Raw genomic sequence first — 20,156 nt, 5'->3', positions numbered from 1 at the left:
CTTGCCTTATACAGTTTATTCATCAGTGTAAGTGATATTGTTACAATTTATGTGTGTTAAGTTATGTGCTTGTATGCTTGGACGTTCAACTGAAAACCTGCTAACACATGCCTTTATAGGTCACATCCAGTCAAAGGTGAATGGTCAACTTGTGTTAGTGTACACTGTAAAAAATGTCTAACCTCTCCAAGTCAAAATGTTCTAGTGACTGATCACATCTAAATTTTTAAATTGGCCCAAGTGCAATTCTTGTTGCAATAGTCTGTTAACATTGGCTCAATGAGAAATAATACGTCAGACAAATTTTTTTACAGTGTAGTGTTACAGTCATTTAACGTGCAAGTGGACACCTGTTCAAATTCTGACCAAATATGTGACCCTGGACCACAAAACCAGTCATAAGGGTGAATTTTTTTTTAAATTGATGTAAATTTCCATTGATGTATGGTTTGTTAGGATAGGACAATATTTGGCCGAGATACATTTGAAAATCTGGAATCTGAGGGTGCAAAAAAAAAATCGAAATATTGAGAAAATCGCCTTTAAAGTTGTCCATTTATGTTCGCGCTTTAGCTGCATCCACTCACAAAATACATTTTTATATATTTCCGGTACTTATTATCCTAATGATTTTTGAGAATTTCGACCCATACATTGCATTGTTGGCTATTGCCACAAATATACCCATGCGACTTATGACTGGTTTTGTGATCCAGGGTCACATATCATTTTTTTGGTTTACATAAAAATAAAAATATAAATATCACATGATCTTGACAGCCACTTTAAAAAGAGATCTAAAAATCCAGGTCCCACATTATACATGGAAAAAAGTGGAATTTTCCCCCTCACTCTTTATATTTTATGTTTCTCTCTTTATAATGAAGCCAGGTCACACTCTATTACTTCCTCTCCTCTCTTGAGAAATAACAGGTGACATTAACTCTCTGGCTCTGTATGTTAACCTAGTTAGCCCACATTACACACACACACACACACACACACACGTTTGGTTTTCATGTTTTATGGGGACGTTCCATAGACATAATGATTTTTAAACTGTACAAACTGTATATTCTAACCCCTAACACAACCAATGTTTTCAAAAAATATAATATAATATAATATAATATAATATAATATAATATAATATAATATAATATAATATAATATAATAATATATGATTTATACACGGTATTCCCACAAGGACAAGGATTTCGGATATTGTCATCTTTGTGGGGACATTTTGTCCCCATGACGTATAATATACCTGAAACACACACACACGAGCACACGCGTGCACACACACAGACACAGATGTTCAAACTGGAAACCATTACCTTCCTTAACCACAAGGGGACAGAGTGTGTTACACAGGGTAAATGTCACTGTTTCCACTTGCTAGAGCATAATACACACTCAAGGCCTCACAATTAAAATGATCACATTTCTAAAAAGCATTTATATATGATGGTTTGAGCCTTCTTGACATATACGGAAAAGACCATAAGTGTAAACAAACAAGATGCAGAGAATTCCCATGGTATTTGTCTTTTAAGCTCAAGTTAGCTGTATCGAAATAAATAAGATCCCTGAAAAACACTTATGCAACATTAAGAGTAACGGATCAATCGCAAAGTGGGCCCTTTTATTCTTGCAAATGGCCAGTCTTCGGTGTCACAGCAGCAAATCAAATTTCCTGTCGCCATAGTGATGCCACCCAAGTGTTTTGAAATGCTAATGGTGCTTTTTGCTAACCATTATGTCACAGTGACAGAATTGTCTATGTAAAGATTGGGACAACCATGTTTACATTACCATTTTTTTAAGAAGAACTGTTTTTTAAAGAAGTCTCTTATGCTCACCAATTCTGCATTTATTTAATCCAAAATACATAAAAAAAAATAGTCTGATTGTGAAATAATATTACAATTTTAAATAACAGTTTTCTATTTTCATATATTTTAAAATGTAATTTATTCCTGTGATGCAAAGCTGAATTTTCAGCATCATTACTCCAGTCTTCAGTGTCACACGAACCTTCAAAAATCTTTCTAAAATGCTGATTTGCTGCTCAGGAAACATTTCTAATTATTATCAATGTTCCTTCCAGGGGATATAAGTTTAGCTAGATATAAACGTTAGCATTCTGCAGGACAAAAGCATGTTTCTCCTCTTAAATTAAACAGCAACTGATCTTTACTAAACAAATATGGCCGGCTTTGCTCTAGGGCGCCCTACAAAACTATGTTTAAATTTTTTTTTTTTATAAATCAAAATGAATCATAGACAAAAACTGATTAAAATGATTACCAAATCTATTCCTAATGAATATCTTTTCAAATCCATTACTTCAGCATGTCACTAACAATCTCAGCAAGGCCTGCAGATGTGAATCTGTTTAAACTTTCCACCCGTGATCTTCCAGATGAAGAAGCTCATAAAGTGAAGAGAGAAGAAGTTTCCCCAATTATTAGCAAAAAAGAAAATGCAGGGGGGGAATTGAAACGATTTTACGCTCTGGTAGAGCTGGTTATTTCAGTGCATAATGATGAACTCAGAGGGGTTTGTGTCTGTGGAAAGGTCCAGTGAAAGAGGGCGTTAAGAACTGCAAAAACCTGAGGTACTCGAATGACATTAAATGCAGAACCTAGTTGTGTTGCTGATGACGATAGAAAAATTATGCAACCCAGCTCCACTCCTAGCATGTTGAATCTAAATATATGCCTTATATAGTAATAAGAATTAATTTGTGAATGCAAGTCTGCAGTTTTTCTGTGTGTGCGTGTGACATATCTTTGAGTGTGACCATATGTGTGTGCCCATCAGTGGGTCTGTATGCCATCTGCTTGCTTGTGCTGGCACAGGAGTTTCTCTAAGCTGTCAATTTCACAGCCTCGATCCAAACACTTACACGGGTGCTATTTCACAGACTAGGTAAGCTTTATATGCAAACTCCAAAAACTTTAAGAAATCTTACTGACTAGTTTGACGTTCGGTGTATGTGCATGCAAATGTGTGTAACCCATGTGTAGGTTTTGAGTGGTGTCACTTGTATCATATGTTCAATATATGTCACTGTGGGTCTGAACCAGTATTGCATTACACACTCACACACACACTAAGCTTAGCCATGTCAATCACCTTCACCACTTCAAAGCTGAATCTACGTGACAGAGATGCACGTTCATCAGTTCATCTCTACAGCAAATCTTCTGAATTCAAGCACGTCATACACACATTCAGGGAGGGCTGATTACAAATATGCAAAAACCAGTTAGTCCTCCTTCCTGTGGCAGGTGGCAAGTCCCAAATAAGTCCCATGATGTCCCACAAGTCCCAAATAAGTTCTCAGAACTTAAGGTTTAGCTGTCTATAACATTTTGAATGGGAACAATTCTCTCTTTTACAAAATTCAAAACAATGTATCTTATAAAATACAAATTGAAAAGTACATTTAAAAATTCCTTGCAAAAGTAATATATAAACAAATAGTTTAAATATGCTAAACTTTGTACAAATAAAAAAGTTTGACAGACTGTTCCTGTTTCTTAGCTTTTAACTCTTTGTGATTTCCAGAAAATGTATTTCAGATTCAAATAAGTACTGTTGCGCTTGCTTGTCTGGCTAATAATGGGTTTTATTTCCTGGAACATCACTTTGATGTTTCCCAATGGTCCCAACTTGAAAGTTAAATATTATTATGATGGCCACTAATCCTCAAACACATTTCAGTGGACACACATGCATGCAAACACATATTTATCTCCAGGCTATAATTATAAGAATAGCCTAGCTAAACAAGTATGCGAGTCAGACTCTCCATCCTGTCATCTTGTGTTCTGCTGTGTCACAGATCAATCTAGTTTGCTTAATTAAGCACACTGGCAGTGACTCAGTGACAGCTGGAGTCTGAGTTAGCATACATGCTAACAACAATCAGAACAGGATCTGTCACTGTTAGCGTGCTAATCGCTAATCAGTTTAAGAGATCAGAGGATTAATTTCACTAGTTAGTCAGCACAGAGACAGAAACGTACATGCAAATGTACCTGTCGAAACAATATCAAGGCAGGATATGGATTCAGTTGTACTGTCAAATGCTAAAGAACATTTTGTGATAAAGCCACTACATACATTTCTCGTTTAATGTGTTTTTTCAAAACAGAAAGCTGCAATTACAACCGACTTGGAAAAATGTTTAGCACATTTGTGTTTATCAAATGTTATAATTACAATATACAAATGACAGTGATACGCTATTATTGATGAGATAATATTACACCTACTTCTTTCCCTGCTGATGAAAAGGAAAAAAGCAATTCAGCTTATTATGGCCATTTACACAGATATCCGCACTGTATCCGCAAGCTCCCAGTTTTTTCTAATGGGACAAATTTGGCAGTGGCAGAACAAATCGCAAGTGAAAGTGGCAGTGCTTGCCAAACTCATGTACAAAATCAATGAAATAGAATTTAGCATCTATGTGGTCAAAATGACACGGATAAAAAGCACAGTTATCAAAATTTCTCCAAAAGTCACAATAAAACAGAAGCAGTGACAGATCTTTTTCTTATTGTGATGTACATCAGAATAAAAACAGATTATCTAAAAGAAAAAAAAACGTAGAGAAGTGACTTGGTTTAATTCATCATTTGTTTTTTTGCATAGAGGCGGATCTGAATGCGAGCTTGCAAACTATTAGAAAGGGTTTTTGTGGACAACATGATTGGAGAAGTCTGGCATATGTCACCTGAGAGAAGTCTGCCATTCAAAGTAAAAAAAATTACAAAGGTTAAACATATGCAAGTATGAATCATTCACAATTAGATATGCAATATATGAAGAGTTCAGATGCAAAAGCCTCTAAGTGCCATCTGAAATTTTCTTCTAGAATGATCATTTGTATCAAGCTCGTATATTTAAGTTCAATAATTTCACTTAAATGACCATTAATAGGTATTTTTCATTGCCATTTAAGTGAAATTACTGAACTTAAATATACAAGCTTGATACAAATGATCATTCTAGAAGAAAATTTCAGATGGCACTTAGAGGCTTTTGCATCTGAACTCTTCATATGCACACAAACATTTTTTTCAATTCAAGATGACTTTAATAAAATAATACAATTTCATTATGTCAAATTTGTTTGCTTTATTAGATCACTTATATGCCACATAAAATACAACATTTACAACTGCTTGCTAGCAATTAGCTAAAACAGTAGCGAGTAATGTTGCGCTGGCATGTTCCACGCTGGCTCTTACGTGTAGGGAAAATGTAAGATTACAAATAAAAAAAATGCTTGATAAGAAGCACAAATATAAAAAACTCTAAGCATATTGATTTGAAAAAGAAACTGAATTTTTTTTTATAATATTGACTATAATATGACTATCACATTCAGGTGGGTGATATGAGCGATTGAGCGTACATAAACATGCATTCGTACAAACCAATTCATCAGTATTCTGGCTTCTAAAATCATCTCTCGTGTATGCTCATATACGAGAGAGAGAGAGAGAGACAGGGGAAGAGAAAGAGCAAAGGAGAGAGGCGACTGCTGATATTCAGTCTGAAACCCCGCCCCAGGGTCGTCAAGGCAACGGACACAGGAGAGTAACCAATGGCGACACAAATAGAGCACCGTGAAAAACACCCTCACTCTGAAAAAAGAACACAATAAATACACACCCTCCTTCCATAAGCTAAGCCCATTTCACACACTCATTAACAGCTTTAATGCTGAAATTACACTGCACTTACAGACCCTCTTTCTCAATCTATTTCGACCTTCTACAACAACATTATATCACCCAGACATCTCAAGATCATCTAGACGCAAAACACACACACAGGCTACACACTTGAAAACGGGTCACAATTGTCCCTGCTTCACACTGGCCCTTTCATTCCCATCTCACACACACACTCCTAATCCTGTAATATGGCTGCCAGTGCGCTGTCGTCTATCCGTGTGTGACAGACTGCTTGTTTCAGCGCCTGTGTCTGTGCGTCTTCATGTTTGTGCGCAGCCAGACTTCAAAGCATCCCGTTCCTTCCACCTGCCAAGAAGATGAATCCGAAGCCTAGAGCGAGCTATGCCAGTTTGCACATCTCTGTGTGTGTGTGTGTATTTCTGGGACGGCCCTTCTCGGGGTCAGATAGCACTGTGAAAAGAAGGAATTGAGACCCTTGCTGTGGCTTGATATATGAATATTAATGGCTCGTTCACAGTGACAGTGATTGTCAGCGACAAAGCTACCAAAAGTCATTAATTTTTAACGTGAATATGTGGTTTGAGTAGAACGCGAGCAAACAGACTATGAGCGACATGACAAAGATGAGCATGATGCTCACGAATATAGAACATGAATATAGTGATTACTGATAAGAAACTGCCAACATCAAGTGATTTAATTGCTGTCAGCGTAAATGAAAAATCAAAATAATTGTCTTATGGTCAAGGATTATCAATAACTTGCTCCACCCACAAAACAGCTTGACTTCTTGGTCATCATTTACCTGATATCACCCTAAGTTGTTCCAAACCTGTATGCATTTCTTTCTTCGGCTGAACACACATTTTTTTTTAAAGATTGTTGGTAACCAAAGAGTTGATGGGCATCATTGACTTCATTATTCCATATTCTTTTGTGTTCAGCAGAAGAAAGATATCTTGAAGGTATCTTGAACTCTGTCAACTCTGTTCGACCCACATTTAATCAGCAGTTTGGAAAATGGATGGATGGATGATTCAGCTGTGGACGCCATCTTCTGTCGAGACACTGGAATTCATTCGGCACGAGCCTTACAGTGCATTATGGGTATTCTCAAGCCGTTGAGTGTACATCAGTTGTACACTCGTTATTGCGGTGCATTATGGTATTGAATGAGTGCAATCGATAACGTCCAGTATGGTTTCGGACACCACTACAAATAGCTGTCCCCTAAATAGTGCCCTATTTGAAGGTATAGGGGTTGATTTCAGACACAGCCGAAGTGTGGAATGTTGGACACTTCATGCACTCAATTTTCGCAGCTTTAATTACGTAGCAGAAGGTGAGGGGTGATCAGACTCAGCTGGTTAATGACAAAACCTTCAATATTTAATTCATACACTACACAGTTGAGTACATAGTGTATAAGTATATAGTGTATAAGTGCACAATGTACAGTAGTGCGTCACTTGGGACACAACTAATGTTTGAAGCTTCATATTATTTCCATTTCCTGTGGCATTGCCTCCTTAAGATGAATCGCTTGTTGTATTCCTCATTTGTATTCCGCTTTGATAAAACTTCTGCTAAATGAATAAATGTGAATCTATTTTGTAATTATGGTGACACTTTAGACTAGGATCCAATTCTCACTAACTAACTATTAACAACGACTTTTGCCTTAAAATCCTAATCACTGCTTATTAATAGTTAGTAAGGTAGTTGTTTAGTTTAGATATTGTGTAGGATTAAGGGATGTAGAATATGGTGATGTAGAATAACGCATTAATATGTCCTTTACAAGTACTAATAAACAGTCAATATCCTAGTAATATGCATGCTAATAAGCAACTAGTTAATAGTAAGAATTGGACCCTAAACCAAAGTGTTACCATAAATATATATTATAATACACAATTTAGTAAAATATGTTATAAAACATAACATATTGTTAATACAAATAAATATAAAAAATATGTTTTGAAATTAACCCTCAAAATTAAAAAAAATATGAATATAGAAACATTAAATTATGAATCTATTCAAGTAATTTGGACCTGGCACAGATGCAGTCCTAACCTATAGATAACCTAATGCAAAGACACCTATAGAGACATTTTTCCACAATACAATCAATCCTATAAATTTAATCCAGTCCCGCTCTGTCTGTTTTTTAATATCCTGTTTCACTCTGAAAGATGTCATACCATGGAAGTTCCTAAACACTGTTTTTCGTTTACAACCCAAGAGAGAACAATATCTAGGTCTAAACCACAATATTACCAGAAGTCAAAGGGTGGTTATGAACCACATTAAGAGCTAGTACACACAGACACATACTCAGCCATCAGAGCAAATCTACTGCTACTTCCCATCAGTGTAATTCTTCATCAGTTCTCATTTCTGCCCCGTCAAAATGCTCTGCACACACGACCATACACTCTTACACAGGCCTGATAATCTCTTATGAAAAGCTATGCTTCATTTGGTTATTTTGACATAAGCCTTTGATGATTAATTGAAGATTAATAACCAATCTATCTCTCTATGTGTTCATTTAGCATATAATCACCAATTTCAAGTAAGCTCAAGGCCAGACCTGATCCAACATCTGTTCATCTCATGAAATGAACGAGAGAGGACATAATCTGATGTTTTTGCCATATTCTTAACCAAAATTCAATATCCCATTTGTGTGTGTAAGAGGGAGAACGTACAATGAGTGTGTGATTGATGGATTACACAGATTGTCGTATAGACTAAGAAGGAAAGAATGTCAATATGGGGATGGGAAAAAGAGACACAAAAAGGTTGATCTGAATCATTCACACTTCATCAGAAAAGTGTAGGAGAATCAGATTTAAAAAAATGATGTTTTGGTTTTGGTTCTAACGGTTTCATTTCCTTTGGTTTTCCTCTCTACTTATTTGCTGTGCATTCTGGGTAAGAATACAGGAAAGATAGAAGTTTGACAGTTCCTATCAGTTCCTTGTTTTTCAAACTCTTTTTGCAGTTCTGTTTGGTGACACTAACACATCAATTACACACTACACCTCTATTTTTTCCTGTTCAACAATGAAGATACATGAAGAATAATTATTAAAACCAATAGAAATAATGCACTGATAAAATTATCCAATATGATAAGCTGATTATTTTTTTAAATTAATCATTTTATTATGGTTTATAACTAATAATAATGACCAAAATCCTATGTTATTTTGTCTACATAAATTAATCTACATAAGTTGTCTATAAGTTAAATAAAACATTGCAAAAAATAAAACCAATCAATTTAAATGCAACAAGTGAGTTTAATAATTGACAGTATGAAAAATGGATATTCATTTTGAGATTTGCTAAAGGTTTTTATTTAAAAGTGTTCTTTAATAACTGTAAGTGAAAAGCAGAAGAGCAATTATAAAGTATATCCAATATCGACCAAAGCAAATAAATTAGAAAATTTCTAAAATCTGCACATAGCAAAATGGTATTGATATATCATTCATCCCAAAAGACAATGTATAGTGTTGTAGAGGTTAAGGTTCAGGGATTGTAACTAAGGTTTTTGGGTCAATCCGCATCAGTCATCATCACCACTGTGCCCTTAAATAAGGCACTTAACCTTAAGTTTCTCCAAGCATACTGTCCCTGTAATAAGCTTATGGCACCATTCCACAACGAAATCCCACAAAATATGCAGAATTCACTACAGCTCCCGTTCAACCCTGATTCTGTACAAATAAAGAAAGTGTCCACTTTTCAATGTAAACAACATTGTTAAACATGGCTATTGGGAAAAAAATACTTCTCACACAAAAAACCCAACAAACTTTGATTTTTGAGTTGAGTTGAAAGTTGTCAGATTTCTGTTTTTAGAAATAAAGGATGATTTTTTTTCCTCCTGTTCTTTGCACTTCTCACCTAAAACTTTTATAACAGAGAGTGTTTGCATGTTCATGACAGTGTGAGTTTACATTACTGTCTACTTCTAATCTATTCCGGTTCTGTCTGCACAGCCATAAAGTAATACCGAACACTACTTTAAGAGAACAAAAGGAAATATGTGTGTACATACACACAATGACATCCACAAGCCATGTTTATATAACTCTTTTCAGTCATGTGGGAGTTTCTCATTTAGTCCAACATAATGCACCATTAGCACTGCCAATTCTTTCTCTTGAACTTCTAGCTCTCTTTGTGAGGGTGATCGCTGGTCTCAGGTGCATTTCTGAACTGAGATTCTAGCGCTGGAATATGGCCAAGACAGAGAGAGGGAGGAACAGGCAAATGTAGGAAGATCTCTCTGGTGATGTTTCTGAAATAGAGCTCTCTAAACACACGCTCAGTGACACAGAAGCCCTTCAATCATTTCTACATCTTCAAACAACATTTTGTCTTTTCTCTGCTCCAGTTCTTTAAGTAATCTCATTAGATCTTTGACTGTCACAGGACATTTAGCATCCATCTCCTTCTACATTTCAACAGATTATCTAATTATCAAGCCAAACTATGTTCTCTGATATGTTCTTGATTATATTAATAATATTAATTATATTCATATTTTGAATTGACTATATTGTTAAGATTATGTATTTTAATGATTAGTATCACCATACCCAACACAATTACTACAACAATGTACAAAAGTCACACAAACTAATACAAAAAAACATAAAGTGTCAGAAATCTTTCACATTTGTCTTGGCCGACAGCCTCTGCCACACTATGCAAGTACACACACTACAATGTAGCTGTTTTGAGTGGGGCATGTCTGTAGTCTCCAATGGTGTTGCATTTACACGTTCGCACCATCATAGTGGATATAAATTAAGCAAATCACACTTCGCACCCACAACCACACTCACAAACACACATTTGCCTCATCCATTCTCAAAAGACACAAAAACAGAGGGTCTTGTGAATGTTTCTAAAGCCACCAGGATTCTCTGATTGTTGCATCTGTGGTTTCAGTTGGTTATTCTAAATTTAGAATACAAATTGAAGATTATTTATTAATCATTATTTCTGAATAAAAATGTTTACACGCAGGTTTTGTGCACAAATACATACATATGCACAATCAGTGCATGAGACACTGATTTATTGTAAGTCAAGAATTAGTCATCTCACTGGTGGAGCAAGTGCATATCAAAACAACTCATTATAAAGGCACAAACAACTATTCCAGTAATTATAAGTAGTAGTTTCAGTAAACACGGTGTGTAATGGATAATCAGGTAAAATTGTTCTTCTTCTCTAACGCATAGGGCCCTATTTTAACGATCTGAAACGCAAGTGTCAAAGCGCAAAGCGCAAGTAACTTTGTGGGCGGGTCTCGGCGCTGTTGCTATTATACCGGCGGGATAAATGCCTCTTGCGCCAGGCGCAAATCTAAAATGGGTTGGTCTGAAGTAGCTTCATTATTCATAGGTGTGGTTTGGGCGTAACGTGAAATAAACCAATCAGAGCGTCATCTCACATTCCCTTTAAGAGCAGACGCGCTTTTTCCATAGCGGATTGCTATTGTAACGGCGGATTTGCCAGGCGCGCGCCAGCAGCGGTTCACAGCCAAGGAGAGCAACGCTCTCGTCACGGCCGTAAAAGAGAGAAGTTACATGAAAATGGAGAAATGTGTAAGCTAGATGTATGCTTTTATAATAAATTGTTTATCTATCTATCTATCTATCTATCTATCTATCTATCTATCGTAATAATGTATGATTTGCAAAAATGAAAACTGCTGCTTCTGTGTAGATGAGAGAATCAAAGTGCGCGTTGTGCACCCGCTACATTGATTATGGCCAAGCATGCGCCCTTAAAATAGCCTATGAATAACATGCGCAACGCGCCACTGACTTTAAACTATTTTTTCCTGGTTAGTGGCGCAATTGTTTTCTAAACCTGCAAAATAGCAAGAAGGAACGTTTGCGCCGGAACACGCCTCCTCTTTGCGCTGAACCGCCCCCGGGAGCGCAAGTGTATTTCTTAGTTAACCGACGTGCTTCTGTGGAGGGAAAAGTCCGCTTTGCGCGGGTGCAAAATAGGAATGATACATGCGTCGGTGTACAAAGTCACTTGCGCTGGGTGCAAGATAGGGCCCTTAGTGTTAAACTACTGTTATTGCAACACATGGAACTAAAAGTATGGAAACCTCAAACAACAACAACAACCGTAAGCTGTGCTGATGCAATGTTTACACACCTATAATTATCTGTTATGTCATTTATATTCAAAGCTTTCGATTGTGTGTCTTTCAAACATATGCGGTGTGATGGTCGTTTAATGTTTATTGATTTATGCTAATAACCCAAGGGTTGTAGATTCAAACCCCCATGAGGGCTTCCCCACGTGCCCTTATGCAAGGCACTTAACCCCAGGTTACTCCAAAGGGACCGTTTCTGTTGTGAATGTAGTGCACTACAAGCTGTTTTGTATGATGAATGGAAACGAAGGCAACTGCTAAGTATAATCTATCTTTCTGTAAAAATGCTGGAGTTTAGTACAGGGTAAGTAAAAATAAATAAAAACAGCATGTCAGTTCACTCTGCGGGCGTACTGGTAACAGCCCCAGACAGTTGTAGGTAATAGGGTAAAGTTTCTATTTACAGTACTTTACTAGTGAAGCTACTGTCTTAAACGGGGACATGGGAACATTTTGACATACTGTTTTGTTGATCAAGTTTCAGTACCAAATACAGTACTTAAATACTGAAGAGAATTATTTACGTTCCCAGCAGTCTGTGCATTAAGGGTGCAGACAGTGCAATCGGTTGTCCAGAATGTGTGATATGGGCCAAAGAGCTTCATCTCTACAGAGCCAAATGGCCAGCAGCACTAGTACCCCAGACTGCCTCATCAGCACTTCACTGTTACAGCTCACTAATGCTGCAGACTCTTTCCTGAAAGTGTTACTTACACATAACACATGGATTCACACTTGTTTGCATACACATGCACACCACTACGACAATGCACCAGATGTCTACATCTTGATCTGTTGTCAATAATTCTGTAAATACTTTTAACACCAGGGCTGATAAAAGGTTATTCATATGGATTTGCTAATTAATCATGGTAATTAATATTAATGAGTGTTAGGTCAAAATATAGCCTGAAAGCCAGATGACACATTACCCCTAGCGTAAGACCTGTCTATATGCTCAGCATGGGGTCTAACTGCACTCGTTCTGTCTCTCTCTCCCTGACAGGTGTACAGTTTCTCTCCGATCCGTCTCGGGGTGCCCTTCCGTGTGCTAAATATTTCTCGGGGCTGGCGTTTGGAACCGGGTGCGTGTTGGATACTCCAGCAGACACCGGAGAGGCTGGGAAAATGTGTCTGTTTGCTCAGGAGTGGGATTAAGATTACAGAGAGAGCGAACAAGTTTTGCTTGAGTATCAGTCACACTTTCCCTTCTAACCTACATTTACTCATTTACTCATCCTCATGTTGTTCTAAACCTTTATGACTTTCTATCTTCTGCGGAACATATTAGACCACTAGTAAAAGGGGTCACTTTCATCACTCCATGCTTGAACCCTAATTAAATGTGTTCTTCAGGAGTTTATTAGACATGCTTTGTTGCAATGTTGAGAAAACACTTCTTAAAAGTGAAATGATTTCTGTAAATCCAGTGATTAAGTGCTGTGTGCGTCTCAGTTTTCAGTGATCGGCTCATAGTGTCTGGTCTGTGTGTGCGATTACACAAACCTGGAAGACGTTTTGAACATATATAATCAGTAGGTTTTTAAAGAAAGGAAATTTTAATGATAAAATCAAAGTAGTGCCATTGTGAGAACAGCATGTAATCATGTTATCAATCAAAAAGTAACTGTAGTCTGATTATGAGTATTTTAAAATGTAATATAATCGTATTACAAATACTTATTTTTTGGAATATGATCACATACTCCAGATTGCATGTAATCAGTTACTACCCAGCACTGGTTGTTGTGTTCCACAGAAGAAAGTTGTACAGGTTTAGAACTACATTAGCATGAATAAATGATGACAGAATTTTTTTATTTTTTATTTTTTTTTACGACTAACCCTTTAAAGATCATAAAGGGTGGGAAAAACAAGAGTGATGAAGAGTGGTGCTTTCTCTAAAAAGTGCATCATCAACACAAACAAATTAGATAAATAATAATCATGAAAACATGAGTGTTTTCGTGATTATCTCTCAATATGTTCAGATGTTATGCTAATATTTAGATTGACACATGAACCAGCCATTGTGAAATCATGTGACTTGATATTTTCAGGTTTAAGGAAAATATTTTCTGTTGATTGCAGCAGCGTTTAGGCCAGTTCAGTTTAGTTAGGAAGCTCTGATGAAAGTATTTATGTGTGCACAAATCTATGTGACTGTATTCACATGTGAACGCATGTGTCTGCGCATGTGTAGTTGAGCAGACTGATAGATTGCCCCTCTGCCAAAAGCTCCATGGCAACGGGTTTTCTAGCTGTTATGATTTAGTGCCCTCAGCCCCTTTAAATACACTGTCTCTCCATTTAGACTAACCCTCCCTCGCTCTCTTTGTTTACATCATCTCCTGCTCTCACACTTTTATGTTCCCATGCTTTCTGTCAGCACTTTAAGTCAAGATCTTTTCGGATTCTCTCTACCTTCATCAAAAGAAAAGCGGTTTGTTCTCTTGATCCCTCTTTCAGAAATCTCTGCTTGCCATTTCTCTCTTTCATTCTGTTCTCACACTTATCTTTCCTTTCCTCTTGAATGTTTCCTTTCTTGCTCTCTTCCTGCTAGCATAACATTATGTCTCCAATTCCTTCCTTCCTAAATCGTTTTTTCCTCCATCATTCCTTCTTTCCTGAATGTTTTCTTTCTCCCTTACTTCTTGCATACCAACTATCTTTCTCTCCTTCCTACTTAATTTTTTTCCTCCAATCTTTCATTTTCCTCCATCCTTCCTTTCAGTAGCAATCTTTAATTTCTTCCTTCCTTACCAACAATCTTCCTTTCTTTCTTCCTTCCTTCACCACTTTCTTTCTTTTCATCCTTTTCTTTCTTCCTTCCAGCATGCCAACAATCTTGATTTCTTTCCTTCCTTTCTAAATATTTTTTCTTTTTTCCTTCCGCTTTTCTTTACAACAATCTTTCTTTCTTTCCTTCCTGAATCTTCCTTCCTTCACCAATCTATTTTTTTCCTTCCCAATTCATTTTTATTCATTACCTCCTTCAAGTGTACCAACAATCCATTCTTCCTTATTTCCCTCCTTCCATACCAACTCTTTCTTTCTTTCCTTCCTTCCCTTCCACCATACAAACACACTTTATTTCCCTCTTTTGACAGGTCTGATCTCTCTGGCCAGAGTAGTCGGATCTCTCATATTTGCTAATCTCTCCGAACTGAATTCACATCTGTGTTTCAGTTATGATGATCATGACCGCTGCAAAGTGCGTGTCTGTGTGTGTCAGCCAGAAGGACATGACGGTGGCAGAGGGGCAATAATGGAGCACCACACCCCATGTCAGAATCGCACACAGACTCACTTACATCCATGGACATGCAAATGTCAAAGCACACACTCATACAAGCACAGTATGTGAGAAAAGTGTAGTTGTGTGTGGCTGAGAGAGATGAAGTCAGAGAAAATTAGGAAACGAGGAACCATCCATTTCACAAAATGGCATTTGTGAAGGAAACAAGAAATATGGAGAGGACAGAAAAATAGAAAAATGTTTGCTGTTATGTATACACATATATATATATATATATATATATATATATATATATATATATATATATTTATTTATTTATTTATTTATTTATTTATTGATTATTTTGACTGTTGATTGGGCTGATAAAGAAAAAAATATCGAACATCAATCTCTAATTTTAAAATGCTAAATATTTCATATGACGTCAATGTATGCTATTTAAAGCCACGATTCTGATGACAGCTTTTGTACTTCTTTGTGTGTGTCTGTCTGTCCTGTCTAAATCTCTCTTTCTCTTGTTTCCATGACTACAATCATTAACACATGGTTATTTCACAGTGTAGTAACAAAGCAGGCCAAGACACATGCACGCACAGGCACAAACCATTAAAACGCTGACAAAATGCCTTCCATGCCAGAACCTTTTACTAATGGCTGAGGTAAATGATGCCAGTCTGAGGGGTAATGAAATATCCTTGGAGCCTGTACTACACTGCACAAAAATCATTTTGTTCATCATAAAAAAACTATTTGAAAATAGGTTTAAAAAAGAACATAAAATACTTCATACGAGATAAGTTCTTAAGAAATTTTTATTCTTGAGTAAATTTTAATCTTCTTTAAATGATGAAAACAAGACAAACATAGTCAAAAATACAAATATATATATATATATTTTTTTTTTGCAGTGTAGAAGGCTTTAGGCTTATTTTGTTCTTTGCCCAAATAGGATTGCAACTACAAAGACTATATCATTAAACATTTGTTTGTGTAACGTGAACATTACTGTGTGTAAGTGTGTTTCAGCTGCTCTCAGTTTGTGTGTTTTTAGATATGAATGTTATTTCAACATAAGAATCTCCACACACCACATGACTCATTAAGAACAAGTACACACTCATAAACACACACAGAACTACAGCCAAAAATGGAGGGGCCACTGGCAATAGGTGAAAATCCTTTAATTGTTGTGTGTGTTGCAAGGGGGGAGTTGTTCCCTTGAGGGCTCAAAGATACCATCAGCTTCAAAACCAAAGAAGAGCAACTGATTTAAAGTATTTGTGTCAGACATCAGACATACACGCACATCAACTGACATGCTGATAATCAGGTTTGTAAATGTAGTTAAAATATGCGTTTCATTTCAGTGTGCATGTATGTGGCACACATGATTCCTGGGTAAAGCAATTTTGTTGTTTTTCCTCAAATTCCCAAATAACTTTATGACAGGACCTGTCAATCACACAGCATTCCACAATATGCAAATTCAGATATAGAAAGACAAACAAACGCACAGATGCTTAAACAAGCATGCACAAACTTGTGCTTGCACAAGTACACTTCTGAAAAGAGCAAAACACAAAGTGTTCAGAGTCTGATAACATCACATAAATAAACGCACAACATAAAGCTCAGCATACACAGCCTCATGAGATGGACATGCCGTCATGAACGCATGACCGTTTGCACGTCCTCTTTTCATCTCACTCGCACACACACCTCCAAAAATTAAGTAAAACATTTTTTTTAAATAGGCTGATCGACCTATTGACCTAAACCACACCCACTAATAACCATCTTCTGACATACCAAGAAATCATCTAGCAAAACATGCCTCACGGTTCAACACGCACATGTATGCACACACACAAAAAAAGATTAAATATATGGCTATGTTTTGGTAAATAAAATTGAAAAAATGTTTTTTATTTAAATATACTGATTGACAGCCAACACAAATGACAATAGAGTCAATGCATTGGGATAGCAGTCTTCAGATAAAAAAAAATTAAAATTAAAAATTACAATCAATACTAAAAATCAAATACCCAAAGTTCCCAATCAAACTCCTGACATACATCTCCCTTATTGCCTTTTTTTTTTTTTTAGCTCTCAGTGGGTTTAAAGCATCTTCATCAATCCATCATGAGCAAACAACAGCCAAAACCACAATAACACAACATTATGCAATTCTATCTTACCTTCTTTCCTTTCTTTTTACGGTGCACTGGTTTGGAGCTACTTTTTTCTTTGGCTTCTTCACTCATTTTGGGAAAGCTGATCCAATCAGACACCCTGAGTGATCCTCCTTATTCCAACATCCACTCGGACCAACGCGGACCAGGCAGAGAAGTCCATTAAATCTTCGCTGATGGTGTTTGTTTATGAGAGAGATGCTGAGAGGCAAGCGCACGCTCTCTTGTGTGAACTCTCTCCCTCTCTGTTCCAGAAGACTCGCCTACTTCTGTCTGGTGTTCCCCAGAAAGGGTGTGGAGAGATAGTGGAGCGAAAGAGAGAGTGAGGGAGAGGGAGAGAAGGAGGGGACACGGAGAGACAGGAAAAAGAAATGAGATGTTGATGGACAGATTAGTTGAGATCAGAGAAAGAAGAAATACAGGGGAGTGTAATCCTGTTGAATAGCCTAACTGCTTTGATCTGTTAAGGACACCCACACAGACGCTCCTAATATTCATAGAGAGAGAGAGAAAGAGAGAGATGGGGGAGAGAACACATTAAATAAGAGCGAAACAAAATGAGGTGTAATAGAACAATTAAATGAAATGAAAGAAAGAACAATAGCTGTAAATGAGAGAGAAACTCTTATTCTCACACAGTAAATGGAGATCCATTCAGATTGCTGCCAATAGTCCTCTCATGTGCTCTCTGAGAATGTGTGCGCGTTTGCAAGTGTGCACAGAGTGAAATATTAAATGTGACACCTCTGTGCTGTGTGTGTACGTGTGCATGAGGGTGTCTAAACGTGTGTGTATGTGCAGGGCTGGACCAGCATGCATCAGGTCCTTCCAGAAAAGGAAGACTCCTCCAGCACAGTGCCAAGAGATCAGCTTACTAACAGGGAGAGAGAGACAGGGAACAGAGAGAGAGAGAGAGAGAGAGAGAGAGAGAGAGAGAGAGAGAGAGAGAGAGAGAGAGAGAGAGAGAGAGAGAGAGAGATTAGAAACATTTGTGTAGTGAAACATTTGTGTAGAGTTTTATTTTTACTTTTATTGTATTAATAGAACTACTTTGTATTATAGATATAGTCTACCGTTCAGAAGTTCAGGGTTGACAAGATGTTGTTTTAAGTGTCTTATGCTAATCAAGGCTGCTTTTATTTTAGTAAATATACAGTAAAAACAATCATATTTAGAAATTGTTCTATTTAAATATATTTATTTCTGTGATCACAAAGCTGAATTTTAAGCAGAAATTACTTCAGTGTCACATGATCCTTCACAAATCATATGCTGATTTGGTGCTTAAAAACATTATCAATGTTTACAAAAGCTGTGCTGATTAATATATTTTTGTTGAAACTGTGATACATTTTTTCAGGATTCTTTCATTTATTTGAAATAGAAATCTTTGTAACAACGTTGAACTCTTTAAAGTCATTTCTGATCAATTTAATGTATCCTTACTAAATAAAATATTAATTTCTTTGGGAAAAAAAAGTGCCCACAACAAACTGTATGTGCATACATGAATTTACAGTAGGGACCAAAAAAAAATCTATTTGACATTTTTTCTTATTTAACAGAATTAATTTTTTTCCCCTTTCAGTTTTATGTGTATATTGGTGATATTCTATGTTAATAAAGTAAAAAATAAAATACTTTAAACTGAATCTGAATTTTAAAAACACCCCTTCAATTCTAATTTTACACTGAACTATTTTCAACAATTATTAATTCAAATTCAAACAACACATACATGTATATGTCATACGCACTCTCACACACAGGCTGCAGTTTCTAGCATGTTTGGTAAAGGCAAATATAGGCTAATTATTTGGAACATCGTGAGGGTGAGTATATGACAACATTTAAATTTTTCAAGGAAACTATTCCTCTAAGAATCACCCATTAACCTGAATATTTACTAGATGAATCTGGTGGTTACATCCTTGCTTTATTTGTTAGAAAAACATGCAATAACATGCGTCTTTCTCAAGGGGTTTGTGATATAACGTTCTTCAGCGTATGATATGAGAGCGCACAGACATGGCGGCCCACAGCCAGCTTCCTCTCCATTTGGATAACAGCATCATCAACAGAGAGCGATGAATACAGGAAAAGAGAAGAGAGAGGGAATGGGAGGAGGGAAATTAGAGGAGAGTGAGAGAGTTAGCGAGTGTCAAAAAGAGAGAGGAATGGGGGGAATGAGGAGAAAGACAGTAATCTGGTCACAGACGGCTGGGCTTGGCCAACCAAAAGCTTCTAGCCCTACAGCACATCACTGACAACACACTCTCACACACACAGACGCTCCACCCACAGTTTCACACACAAACCATCCCAAAAAAAAAACAAGCTCTGTTTATCTGTAAGGATTTTGTGTGTCACTGTGACTGACTTCCACCTTTCTCATGAATAATTTATAATGTGCTGTGTGTGTGTGATGTACACAGCTTATTGCTGGGACGTGAGGGACTACCTCCAGTCGGCAGTCATCGATTCTGCTCTCAGGCGCACACACAAACTCAGCGCCCACAAATTTGCTGCCTCTTTGTTTCCGCCCTCTGGTGGCTAGCACCATAAATAATAAGTGTTCTTTAAGACTGACCTGTCCTAAAGTGTGTCCAGCATCCTGTGAGCTGTAGGGGAACCTGAAACAGCCTCAAAGACTGTCACTCTATGTCAACACAGAAGTATATAAGCACTGTTACCGTCCCAGCCTCCAGACATCACATCTGTGGATTGTAACTGTAAAATATAAACAAAGATATAATACAACATCATCTCG

General features: G+C 36.9%; 1 protein-coding gene across 2 annotated transcripts in view; it reads right to left on the bottom strand.

Moving 5' to 3' along the window:
* The window catches only part of ank3a (ankyrin 3a), a 122,725-nt gene extending 105,046 nt beyond the window's left edge, over window positions 1-17,679 (bottom strand). Inside the window, exon 1 of one of the 2 annotated variants that reach the window (XM_082144042.1) lies at window positions 17,393-17,679. In XM_082144042.1, the coding sequence (XP_082000168.1) occupies window positions 17,393-17,458 (66 nt within the window). In that variant the 5' untranslated portion in view covers window positions 17,459-17,679. The remainder of the gene's footprint in view (window positions 1-17,392) is intronic. The other variant, XM_082144048.1, reaches the window with a different exon arrangement.
* Between the last annotated feature and the right edge of the window lie 2,477 nt (window positions 17,680-20,156).

The sequence above is a fragment of the Leuciscus leuciscus genome (assembly GCF_965113295.1).
Source record: "Leuciscus leuciscus genome assembly, chromosome: 17".
Classification (NCBI taxonomy): domain Eukaryota; kingdom Metazoa; phylum Chordata; class Actinopteri; order Cypriniformes; family Leuciscidae; genus Leuciscus; species Leuciscus leuciscus.
The sequence above is the reverse complement of the archived record's forward strand: the minus strand, read 5'-3'. Positions and strand labels throughout refer to the sequence as shown.